Source organism: Heloderma suspectum, chromosome 3 (genome assembly GCF_057233095.1).
Source record: "Heloderma suspectum isolate Gila_16-S chromosome 3, 16-S_ref, whole genome shotgun sequence".
Lineage (NCBI taxonomy): Eukaryota > Metazoa > Chordata > Lepidosauria > Squamata > Helodermatidae > Heloderma > Heloderma suspectum.
Genome location: NC_139460.1, coordinates 81,830,865 through 81,843,140, shown reverse-complemented (window position 1 = coordinate 81,843,140; position 12,276 = coordinate 81,830,865). Strand labels below are relative to the sequence as shown.

At 43.3% G+C, this 12,276-nt stretch overlaps 3 protein-coding genes across 11 annotated transcripts in view; 1 reads left to right on the top strand and 2 right to left on the bottom strand.

Annotated features, from left to right (window-relative positions):
- GABPA (GA binding protein transcription factor subunit alpha) overlaps positions 1-2,546 on the bottom strand; it is a 20,943-nt gene extending 18,397 nt beyond the window's left edge. The window contains exon 1 of one of the 2 annotated variants that reach the window (XM_084843545.1): positions 2,089-2,546. The gene's annotated coding sequence lies outside the window, so the exon portion shown is untranslated. Of the gene's footprint in view, positions 1-1,732; positions 1,984-2,088 lie in introns of those variants that run through there. The other variant, XM_084843544.1, reaches the window with a different exon arrangement.
- On the top strand, positions 2,122-10,678 carry ATP5PF (ATP synthase peripheral stalk subunit F6). Of its 6 annotated transcripts, none has more exons than XM_084843550.1 (4): positions 2,122-2,218; positions 5,729-5,920; positions 9,093-9,217; positions 10,039-10,678. In XM_084843550.1, exons 2-4 carry the CDS (start codon positions 5,751-5,753, stop codon positions 10,065-10,067), a joined length of 324 nt encoding a protein of 107 aa, XP_084699676.1. In that variant the 5' UTR covers positions 2,122-2,218; positions 5,729-5,750; the 3' UTR covers positions 10,068-10,678. The 6 variants fall into 6 exon arrangements, with proteins under 6 accessions (XP_084699676.1, XP_084699675.1, XP_084699680.1 ...); XM_084843549.1 differs by having other exon boundaries at positions 2,122-2,408; positions 10,039-10,383; XM_084843554.1 differs by having other exon boundaries at positions 2,122-2,213; positions 10,039-10,154.
- The window catches only part of JAM2 (junctional adhesion molecule 2), a 45,778-nt gene continuing 43,999 nt past the window's right edge, over positions 10,498-12,276 (bottom strand). Inside the window, exon 9 of one of the 3 annotated variants that reach the window (XM_084843548.1) lies at positions 10,498-12,276. In XM_084843548.1, coding sequence (XP_084699674.1) covers positions 12,244-12,276 — 33 coding nt within the window. In that variant the 3' untranslated portion in view covers positions 10,498-12,243. The other 2 variants (XM_084843546.1, XM_084843547.1) reach the window with 2 other exon arrangements.

The window sequence follows — 12,276 nt, the reverse complement described above, 5'->3', positions numbered from 1 at the left end:
ACAGGATTTGATATAAGTTTCCACCCACCCAGCAACGGCTTTCTTCTTGCCACTCTTCTATACAGTCCAGCTTTGTGGAGCATCCAAGTGATAGTTGTCCATGGATGGCTGTGGATCTCTCCAGCTTCTTCAGAGTTACCATGGGCCTCTTGGGTGCTTCTCTGCCCTTCTTACCCAGTCACTGAGTTTTGGCAGACAGCCTTCTCTAGGCAGTGTCGTGGTTGTACCATATTCTTTTCCATTTCGTAATAATGAACAGTGCTCTGGGGCTTGTTTATAGTCTGGGACATTTTTTTTTAGAACCCAACCCTGCTTGGTGCTTCTCCAGAACTTTCTCCTCGATTTGATAGCTCCTTGGTCTTCATGACAATGTTTGTTTAGATATGCTCTGCAACAAATTCTGGGGCCTTCCTGAAACAGATGTATTTAATCTGAATCATGTGACATTTGAATTGCACCCAGGTGGACTCCATTAAATTAATTTTGTGACTTCTGAAGGCAGCTGGTTGCACCAGAGCTTATTTAGGGGTGTCACAGAAAAGGGGGTGAATACTTAGTTAATCCAGGTTTTTCATATTTTATTTATAAATGTTTTTGCAAAATATATAGATTTCCCCCCACTTTGACATTATGGTCTATTTTGTGCAGGTCACTGCCAAGAAAACCTAATTAAATCCATTTTAATTCCAGGTTGTAACACAAAATGTGGGAAAGTCAAAAGAGGATGAATATTTATGCAAGGCACTGTACAGAACATATCCATAGAAAGAAAAATGCTGCGTGGTGCCTGTCCTTACATCTTACTGGTATATAAGCCACTGGAAAATACACAGTCGTGAATCTGAAAATACAAAACTCCCATTTCTATCTCAGCCAGGGCAGGAGCCAGTACATTATGCTTCCTTTACATAACGAAAAGCAACTATGAAGAGACCTAATCTATACTACAACTTTTACTTGCACGTTATGCCACTTACAAAGTAACTTTTGCTACTGAACATACACTGATGGCATAGTCCCACACGCATAAGGACAAATAATCCCTCCGAATTCCTGATAGGACTATTACGACTGCACTACCTGACTGAGGACTGAGGCATTCCGATACGTAGAGTCTAACAAAAAGGCTGAAACGTTGACTACTGAAAGCGCCCTGCGGCTTGACAGTGTTGGAGATACCGAGAATGTATGTGGGGAGGTGGGAGAGAAGGGGCGGCATAAAGCCACACGGGCCACCTCTACGTTGCTGGGCAGCCCCCGGTGTGCACAGCGCTATCGGGGCAGCAGTTCCCCTCCTCCCTGAAGAGGAAGGCGGCTGCCAACGTTGCTTGGCTTTCGCCTGGGTTCCGGAGGCCTCGCTTTCGCCTGGCCAAAAGGAAGAAGGAGCGACGGGGGCGGACGGGGCGACGGGCTCCTTCCCGCCCCATTACTCGAGAGAAGAGGCCGGCCCTGCCGCGGCGCGGAAAAAGCCCCGCGGGCGGGAAGGAGGCCACCCCCCGCTCAGGCCAGGCCTTCCTCGCCCGCCCGCCCGCGGCGGCGCCTCCTTGTTGTTTGAACTCGGAACGGAAATGAGACTCGCGCCGCGCGGGGCAGAAACGGAAACAAAACACAAGAAGCGAGGAGGCCACGAGACCCCCCTCCCCCCCGGATACAGCGCGAGGCGCTTCCCTCTCGCCCTGCCGCTCTCCTCCCTCCGAGCCGCGCGCCCCGGAGCTCGCGCCTCGAGACTCACCCGCCGCCTCAGTCTCCGTCACAAAAACAAGCCAGCCCCCCACCGCAAGCGGAGCAGCGTCCGCCGCTTTCCCTTTTCACTTTCCGGCCGTGGCGGCTGGATCAGCGCCACCGAGGACCTTCTCCCTTCCCTGGCGGTCCCTGCGGGGGGTGCGGGAAAGGCCGGACCGCACTCAGACTCGGGCGGCGAGGCCTGCGTGCGGGGCCCTGGCGGGGGAAAAGCGCTCAACCAGTCCCCCCCCGCGTCGGGGCAAAAACTACAACGCCCAGCATGCCTTGCGAAGCCACCGCCGCCTCCCGAGGAACGCGCCTCAGAGACTCGCAAAAGCACTTTTTCGGGCGATTCCAGCCGCTTACTTTAAACCGGAAGTGAATCCCCCCGTTTCCGGTGGGGGAGGAAGGATACGTTGTCGTTTCCAAGGGTTTTACGGGCTGTCTGTCTTGAGGACGGGAAGAAACGGTGTGAAGGAATCCGGAGTCACGTACGGTGAGGCAGCGGGTGGAGGTGACCATGTGTTTAAACGGAGCCTAAAGGGGTGGCGGTTTACGAAGCAAAACTCCCGAAACCCATTGCGCTCGTTGGAGGCGGGGCCCGTTCTATGACTGCAGGCTCGAGCAAGGTGACCGGCGGCGCTGCCGGCCGAGTCTAGACGGGCCAGGAGGGAGCTCGGCGGAGGGTAAAGAGGCAACCAGTTCGTAATGAACCCGCGCCTCGCTCGTCGTTCCCTCACCTGAGGCGGCCTACCCCCGCCCCCCTTTTCCTACCTCGCTGCCCCGAGTTCGATAAACGTTTCCTTTCTCTTCCCCCTTCCTCCCTCTCCCTCCTCTGGGCCTTTCAATAACCTCTGTGGCATCTCAGGGAAGACGTTATGAAGTTCATCGGCGCGACTGCGACGCCAAAGCTAAACCGCGCATCTGGTGGCTTTGGGGGACGAGTCTCCGCGGTGTCGAGCTTGACATGTTAAGGAATCGGAAAGGAAGTCGCAGTGCAGGATGGCTTTGTGCGGCCTTCAGGGAACAAAGCGTTTGCTCTTGGCATGGCCAAGCTCAATGGGCGGGCAGGAGATGGGCCTAAGTGGGTGCTCTGAGTGGGAACGAATTGAATGGGACGACCCAGTGACGGCTTGAAGGGGGGCTTGGGCAAGATGCCCAAGTCGGGGGAGGTGCGCCTCCTCCTTGCCAGTGTCACAACTGTCTGTTCACTAGTCCTTTCTGGGCCCAGTTTGTGCCATCAGTCAAAGGGAGAGGGCAAGGCAAGTGGAGGATGGTGCTGCAACAAGAGAAGGCAGGTGAGCATGCAAGGGGAAGGGAAGCAAGGAAGAACAGCAGGAAGGTCAGGGTTCTGGGGATTGTCAGCCGGCCTCTGAATGGATGCAAGACAGGTGCCCAATGGATTCTGGGAAGAATCCTGAACTAAGGCCCCTGTGGTACAGCCTCAATTGTAGCTCTTGCTTGGTGCTTTCTTCCTGACCCAGTTTTCCATAAGTAACTGCCCCCAAACAGCCCTGTCCTTGAAAATAACCAAAATGTGCTTCTGTACATGAGGAAAATCATGACTGAGGTATTTACTTAAGTACCTCTCTAACAAACAATAACACTTTTTAAAAATACATCAAAAGCTACAATATAGTTTGGATCTTCTGCTTGGGTTCATAATAATAACTATGCACGTTTATCTGTTTAAAACTATTTAAACCTCATTCTGTAAGCCCCATGGTTTAAAGATAAAAAAGCATAAAGACGGCCCCTACCCTCAGCTTACAATCTAAAAGACACTACACAGAAGGAACAAGGGATGGGGAAGGAGTCAGAAAGCAAACTCCGGCACCAGTTCTTAAAGTGACAGATTTTATAACAAATAAAATATTTGTTATAAAATATTTTTAATATAAAATATAAATATAAAATATAAAAATATTTATCTGCTGGGATAGGAATAGTTTAGGTAGCATAATGGAATTGCTGTCATTAGGTGACAGGCAAGGGAGAGTTGGAACTGGTCTCTCCACAAAGCAGATGAGATAACTCTGCTTCCCTTCTCTCCCTCTGCTGCATCCTGATGGAATTACTCAAGCTGGAGGTTCTCTTGATCCATTGCATTAATTTATAAGTAAAAATGTTAACATTTCTAGCTCCTGAAGCCACCACATTGAAACAAGTTCCATTTAAATTAATGGGTTTGTTGCGAAGAGGCAATGGTTCTTTTTAGGATTCAGAAACAATGAACACACCAATGGGTGAAGGAAAGATTTTTATTAATCAGGAAGACGCTAACGCAGCAAGGCGACGATTGCAGCAAGAAACTACAGAGTAAGATTACGAAACTTACTTCCCTATAACTACTGGGAACCCCCTTAGAATCAGCAAAAGACAGACTCCAAATAATGGCCTGGTACACAGCACCTTCCAGATCTCAGCATGTGTTGAGGTTCTGAATTAGGAGTGTCCCAGGGGAACAAATATTACTATATTCACATTAATCCCACTTATGTTTTAGCCATACTCCAATAACTTTGAGACTGTTTATACATTCTTGTGAGGTAAGAGAATTAGCCCTAGCAAGTGGCAAGCAGCCACCACAGATGATCATGGACGCTCCCTCTGATACCTGGTGGCAGTCCTTGAGATCTAGACATAGACTACTATCTAAGTAAACGGGGTTGATTTGATTTGATTTAAATCAAAGTGATTTAAATTGCTTCTTTGAAGGACTCAATTTGAATGATTTAAATCAGTTTAAATCACTAGTGAGGAAGATTCTATTTAATCATTTTTAGTATAAGTACATTATTATTCAATATATCCTTAATACATATTCAGAGATGTAGGTTTCATTAGAAGGTAGGTTCACAGTGGAGGATGCATACAACAGAAGGAGCCAGGACTGCATGAATAAGTTCTGTTCACCTTTAGTTTCACTTTCTATTTCCCTACCTTATCCCTTGCATTTCTATCCAGACTCTGCCTTCTTGTTCAGATATACTCTATTTCCCCAAATTCTCTGTTCATTGACCTTCTCTTTCTTTGCACTTAGAGAGAGGTAAGGCCGAGAGAGAGAGAGAATGAGAATGCATGCATGTCTATACACTACCTGCAGTACAGAATAGGACTGATCAGGTTATCTCCCATCTCCATAAACTGCTGTTAACATACTCAGAGAATATAATTAGAAGTTGTATAATTAGTATTCATGAATATATAATTGCCTAGGCTCTTTTTTACTAATTGTTTTAAGAAAATGTCAAAATTTTTAATTTTGAATTTAAATTTTAAAACTGATTTTTTTAACTTAAAAAAAAATCATTGATTTTTATCAACCCCAGACGTAAATAATAGCCCCTGGAGTTGTACCATCTCAAACAGCTGACTCTGGGAAATAGTAACCATAGCCAGCAGCTTAAAGCAACAGGCCCAACTAGAAGTCTAGGCAGAGAAGGAGCAATTGTTGTTCACCACTAATTCCTCGAAATAACAATAGCCTTCCGCATTTCTGTTACAGTGGGCAAAGGTGAAGCAGTCTATTGTTGTATTAATCTCCTCTATTTACTTTGGCTAAATTATCTAGTGTAGTATTCAGTATTCTGAGATGTCAATATTATATATTTGCCAAATTTATGTACTACTTTTCACAGATAGTTTCAAAGAAATTTATAATACAAAAGAAATATAAATAATAAAAACAAAGCCGTTGTCCATATTATGTCTACCACCACCCCTGTAAACAGAAGCTACCCCAAACATACAAACTAACATCCAAAGCATGCTGAAAAAAAGCATCTTCAGCTGTCTGTGGAATATTGGAATGGATAGAGCAAATTGCACAAGCATGGTTTTGTACTGCCTGCTTATAAGGCCCTGCTTCTTAGGGAGACCAGTCTGGGCCCTAGTGAGCTGGTACTTGAAGCAGGATCTCTCCAGCAGATCTCAACTGACATCTACGCCCCTACAAGCCTCCCAGTATTTTGAGATGTAACTGATGGATGTTTTGTCTTTCTAGCTGAAACCTCTGCAAATTCATCATGATTCTCCAACAGCTCTTCAGGTTTTCTTCCATTTTCCGTTCAGCGCTCTCAATCCACTTGCATAGGAACATTGGCTTTTCTGCCATCATGTTTAATAAAGCAAAAGAACTTGATCCTGTGCAAAAACTTTTCTTGGACAAGATCAGAGAATATAACACGAAGAGCCAGTAAGTGAATGAACAGTTCAGTAGTAAACACAGAACCTCTGTGCACCAGTCTTTGGGTAACTTGCTGGCAATTTGATGATTTATCTTCTACTGTTGGAAGTTGGTTCTTGCAGGTGCCCTAGTAGTACTTGACTCCCAATAATACTGACTTGGCTATAGAATGTGTGTACATAGAGTTGTATGTGTTTTATGTTGATCTCTTCTGTTGGTGGAAAGCCATCAGGTTATGTACCATACAGACCTATGGAGTAAATTTCGCTAAAGCGTTAATTACAGAACCTCAGGACTAAAAGGGCTTGGGGGAAACACATCTTCAGTATTCAAAACTTAATGGCAAAAGCAGGCTGTGTATTAATGTATGTATCATGCTGCCTGGCAGCATACTTCCTGGAGGCCCTTAAGGACAGCAGCAGTAGTGGCAAGAACAACAGAGCTGGAGAGAGACTAACATAATTTGGCCCCCCATTCCTATCTCTTAGCAATCCCTCCACCGTAGCTTGAATTATATAATCTGTTATAAGCTGTTTTGTGGATATTTACATCAAAAGGCAGAGTATAAATCTGTTAAATATATAAAAGAAAGGAATTACAAAATCAAGGAAATACAGTCTTGAATAGCCAGCGCAGGTGCAACTAACTCTGTTGTGAAATAATGAAAGGTTGTTGTTGTTCAGTCATTCAGTCGTGTCTGACTCTTCATGACCCCATGGAGCATAGCATGCCAGGCCTTCCTGTCCTGCGCTCTCTCCCGGAGTGTGCTCAAGTTCATATTCATTGCATCGGTGATGCTATCTAGCCATCTCATCCTCTGTCGTCCCCTTCTCCTTTTGCCTTCAGTCTTTCCCAGCATCAGGGTCTTTTCCAGAGAGTTTTCTCTTCGCATTAGGTGGCCAAAATATTTCAGCTTCAGTATCTGTCCTTCCAATGAGCAGTCAGGGTTGATTTCCTTTAGGATTGACCGATTTGACCTCCTTGCAGTCCAGGGGACTCGTAAGAGTCTTCTCCAGCAACACAGTTCAAAAGCATCAATTCTTCGGTGCTCAGCCTTCCTTATAGTCCAGCTCTCACAGCCATACATTACTACTGGGAAAACCATAGCTTTGATTAGACGGACCTTTGTCGGCAAGGTGATGTCTCTGCTTCTTACTATGCTGTCTAGGTTGGCCATAGCTTTCCTCCCAAGGAGCAAGCATCTTTTAATTTCATGGCTACAGTCACCGTCTGCAGTGATCTTGGAGCCCAAGAAAGTAAAATCTGTCACTGCTTCCATTTCTTCCCCTTCTATATGCCAGGAAGTGATGGGGCCAGATGCCATCATCTTAGTTTTTGTAATGTTGAGTTTCAAACCAGCTTTTGCACTCTCCTCTTTCACCCTCAACAAGAGGCTCTTGAGATCCTCTTCGCTTTCTGCCATTAGGGTGGTATTGTCTGCATATCGGAGGTTGTTGATAATTCTCCCGGCAATCTTAATTCCGACCTGTGATTCATCCAACCCGGCGTTTCTCATGATGTACTCTGCATATAAGTTAAATAAGCAGGGTGACAATATGCAGCCTTGTCGTACTCCTTTCCCAATTTTGAACCAATCGGTTGTTCCATGTCTGGTTCTTACTGTTGCTTCTTGACCCTCGTACAGGTTTCTCAGGAGACAGGTAAGGTGGTCTGGTACTCCCATCACTTTAAGAATTTGCCACAGTTTGTTGTGATCCACACAATCAAAGGCTTTAGCATAGTCAATGAAGCAGAAATAGACGTTTTTCTGGAATTCTCTTGCTTTCTCCATGATCCAGCGAACGTTGGCAATTTGATCTCTAGTTCCTCTGCCTCTTCGAAACCCAGCTTGTACTTCCAGTAGTTCTCGGTTCGCATACTGCTGAAGCCTAGCTTGTAGGATTTTGAGCATCACCTTGCTGGCATGTGAAATGAGCGCAATTGTGCAGTAGTTTGAACACTCTTTGGCGTTGCCCTTCTTTAGAATTGGAATGTAAACTGACCTTTTCCAGTCTTGCGGCCATTGTTGGTAAAAAGATTTATATAGTCAGCTGCAGTATCTGTACACTGGATGCTGTAGTTCAAGTCCACAACTGACTAGATAAACTGATTTTAAAAATACAGAATTTGTGCTATCCATATTGTATTGCTATAGGATTCTTGTCAAGTCTCATTTGTTTGCCTAGCCTCCCAGCAATGGTCACACTTTGCCCAGTGATCATTAGAAAAAAAAAATCCAGTCATTTCTTTACTTCAGTTGGTTTTCTAAGGCTTCGTTCTATCCATCCACTCACAAGCACCTGAATAAAATATCCCCCACGCCTGCATTGTGAAAGGCTGCTTCCGTTGTGTTCACAACTGTGCTAATGTCAGAGGGTTCTTCTGCAAAGTAAAATAGCTGGCCTACTGCTTCCTTTCCAGCCTGTGGGGGTTTTTTGCTTTGTCCTATCTTTCATGATCTCCACAGGTGTGTGGATGGGGAGGGGGTGTCTTTTCCTTTGGCCATAAACTGGAGTAGATGAACCCGTAGCTTATAGGAATCCATGTAACTGTCTGACAGGTATACACAGGTAGCAATGGCATGTTTCTAACATGCTAGAACCCTTGTCATCTTATGAAACATAATACAATCAATGCCTAGATTTGTTGTCTATTTGTATGTTATATTTGCACTTGGTCCAAGAAAGTCAGGTTAACTTTTACTGTTCCCCCTCCAATTTATCTTCATAACTATCCTAAGAGTAGGCTAAGGTGAGTGTGTTTGTGGCCTAAGGTCACCCAGTCACATTATGGTTGACTGGGGATTTGAACCCAGGTCTCCCTGATCTATGTCAAGCATTCTAGCATCTACACTGTAATGGATCTCGCCTATAGCTTCATTCCTTGCGATTTCTTAGTTACGGTTCTTAAGAGTACTCTGGAATAAGTGATAAAAGGATTGCAGTTCATGTAGTGTGAAAACTGTTACAGGCATCTCTGTAAGGTAAAGATCCTGTAGTCTGTGATCATTCTATTTGTGCAACAAGTTCCTTAACATATATTAATCTACTGTTTGTGATTGATTGAGATCCTTCCGTCCCCCAAAACACACTTAATAACCAGGATCTTAAAATAATGTGCTCAGGTTTTCCTGCCGTTCCAAGAACAGTATTACTGGAAACATTCATTCTTGCCTTTGTAGAAAAGCTGGTGGCCCTGTTGATGCTGGCCCAGAATATGACAAAGACATGAGTGAACAAATTGCCAAGCTCCAACGGTTATATGGTGGTGGAGACCTGACCAAATTTCCAGACTTCAAGTTTGAAGGTGAGGTTTTAGGAGTTTGTTCATTCATTTTAGTTATGTATAAATATGAGTATGGAGAGGAAATATATCAGGAATTAGAGCATTCCAAGTTTTAAGAACTGTTTTAGACAGTCTAATTCTAAACATATTTTAGTGTGGATTCAGGTATTCGGGATTTGCTTCAGGGCATCTTGTAGTAAACTGGTAGTACATTCAATGTGTGTGGTGAGTAGGCCCAAATGTTATACCTGATATAAGATAAAGTTAAATAGATCTATTTGTTTTCCTATTTTCAGCCTAATAATCATAACAATCTGTTTTGAGCAATATCTGAACATATTAATACTTTGCATTATTGAATAATTTCATTTGTGATCTATAAGCAGTAGATAAGAGACCATGTATACTACTGACCTTTACCTCAAAAACGTTTTTTAGCTCAGATCTGTAGGGTTTTCTAGTTTATTTGAGTATTACTCTCTTTGGATCTTCCTAGCAAAGCCTACTATTTTGTGATATTTAGATTCCCTCAGAAGCAACCCAACAAGCATTGCTTGTGTACAACTCACATTTCAACAGTGTGTGCTTATCTGTGGTCAAACTGCATTGAAATGAATGACTGTTGCACTGCAACAATGTTTGCTGACCCTGCTCCCTTGAAAATTTGGAAAGGTCACTATATAATTACAAAACTGTGGCTGCAATTCTATGCAGATACTTAGAAATAACTCCCATTCAATTTAGGAGTTAATTTCTGATAAATTAGCATTAGGATCAGATTATAATACTATTTAGAAAATGTTGCTTTCATAATCTGAAACTTCTTTTTTTTCCCCTGACAGAACCCAAATTTGAAGAGGAACAGAAGTGATGTGATATTGTGTACAACAAGCACTTGTGGTTGGATGTGTTGAATAGGCCTGCAGTTGTAACTTAAATAAACAGTTCAGTGATCAAATGTGTGCATTAGAGTTCTGAATTCAGTAGCACATATAGATATAGCCATTATCTTACCTCAGAGTAAGTCCATTGAGGTTGATGGGGCCTACGTCTGAGTACACATGCATAGAATTGCACTGGAAATGTTATAGATTTGTTAATGAAATAATTCAAAAATATTTGAAGCCAGTCCTATATTTCATGTGGCCCTATTTCACTTCCAAAGTAAAGGTTTTAGGAGATGTGCCAAACATATTCTAACTACTATATTCTTCAACAGTTTGAGTTAGAAAATGAGAAATCCTGAATGATATATTCATGCTAAAGGCTTGTGTTAAGTTTAGCATTGCAATCGCGCCAGTCACAAAGCATAAGTAATTTATTTATAATACTATCTAGCCATTTTATTTTAAAAAGCACTCACTAGTATTGAGTGTTGAAAAAGGTTTCCTCTGCAGCAAAATATACAAAGAGTCCTCAAACGACAGAGTTTGCGGCAATAAATTTTTTTAAATATACAGTGGTAAGGATGCACCACAATTCAACAAACTTATACTGCATAATCTCATTATTGACAATATGGTTTGAAAATTTCAAGGCACTTAAATACTCAAGGCAAAAAATGCTTTAAACAACACTCTTCTGATCCAGATTAAGAAAAACAATATCCCACAATAATAATGAGTGAAAAGCCCCTAGAAGAAATCCAGCTCTATGGAGCTCATTATTTAATAGATTTATATCCTGCCTTTCCACTGTTTAGGTCTTCCAGATAGCTTGCAAACATGTTTGAATAAAGTTTACCACCTCAGCAAGGGTAGGCATCTGCATGTAGATCTTCTACCCCCTCACCTTACACCTGGTGTCTACTGTGGTTCTGGCTGTCTTGGTCTCAGCAGTGAGGAAAAGAGCAAGCCTTCCGCAGAAGCAAACAGCCCCTAGACAAAATCCAGGATTTGAGCAGATATGTGTCCAGGACAAGAAAGCAGGGCTGCTCCTGCCATCCAGTTCTACCTGCAGGTAGTTGATGGCATGGCCGTTAGAATCCTCACAAGAGAGGGCTCGTTGGAGCTACTCTCCTCTCTCGCCCATCGCAGTATCAGTCTTGGCCTCAACAGTGGAGCAAACATTAAGCCCCCCTGGAAACATCCAAGCCCCAAGCCAAATCTGGGATTAGAACAGATAACAGTGGCCCTGTCAGGAGCTTAGGGCTCCGACAGGTGGCTTCATAAAAACCACTAGAACGCTGTTGGATCTGACCAAAGGTCTATATAATCCAGTATACTCTTTCCCAATTTGCCAGGAGCCCACAAGGAATGTATGAGGGCAGTCGCTCTCTCCTGCTGCTGTTTCTAGCAACTGGTATTCAGAGATATACTGTCTCTAAACCTGGTGGTGCTATATAACTACCATGACTAGTAGTCATTGAAAGCTTTATCCTCCAAGAATTTGTGGAACTCCCCTTTAATTCCCACTGAGCTAATAGCTGTCACCACATCTTGTGGCAGCAAATGCCAGCAGTTAACTCTGCATTGTGTGAAGAACTACTTCCTTTTGTCTGTCCTGAATCTCCCACCAATCAGATTCATTGTATGATCATGGGTTCTAGTGTTACAAGGGAGAACTTCTTTCCACTTTTTCCACAGCATGCATAATTTTTCAAAGTTTGATCATGTCCCCTGTTACTTTTTTCTAATCTAAAAAACCCCTTCCCCGTAGCCTTTTCTTATACAGGAGGTGTTCCAGTCCCCTGATCATTTCAGTTGCCTATTTCTGCACCTTTTCTACATACATGATATCCTTTTTGAGATGTGATAATCAGAACTGTGCAATTAGTTCTTCTACCTTAATAGCCTGCGGGTATATTACCCAGCAAGAAAGCACATTTGTGTGTGCCTGTTAACACAATTTCATTAAGAAAAAGCACTGTTAGACTTAAGTTAAAACAACTCTTGACAATCTTGTGTCACCTTTTAACAGTAATGCCTTAACTTTGCCACTGGCTTTCAGCATGTAGCACTTTTAATATTTACAGAATAGAGTTCAAACATTTTTGATGTTCTGCACAGAAAATGGTGGTTTGGTGATCTTCTGAGATTGAATTTCTTTTAAATAACAAAGGATTTGGTGTGCTTGAAATC

Excerpts from the sequence above, each read along its gene's own strand:
- ATP5PF (XM_084843550.1), top strand. The coding sequence starts at position 5,751 with ATGATTCTCCAACAGCTCTTCAGGTTTTCTTCCATTTTCCGTTCAGCG. Across the intron at positions 5,921-9,092 it reads GAATATAACACGAAGAGCCA|AAAAGCTGGTGGCCCTGTTG; the intron begins GTAAGTGAATGA and ends TTGCCTTTGTAG. Across the intron at positions 9,218-10,038 it reads TCCAGACTTCAAGTTTGAAG|AACCCAAATTTGAAGAGGAA; the intron begins GTGAGGTTTTAG and ends TTCCCCTGACAG.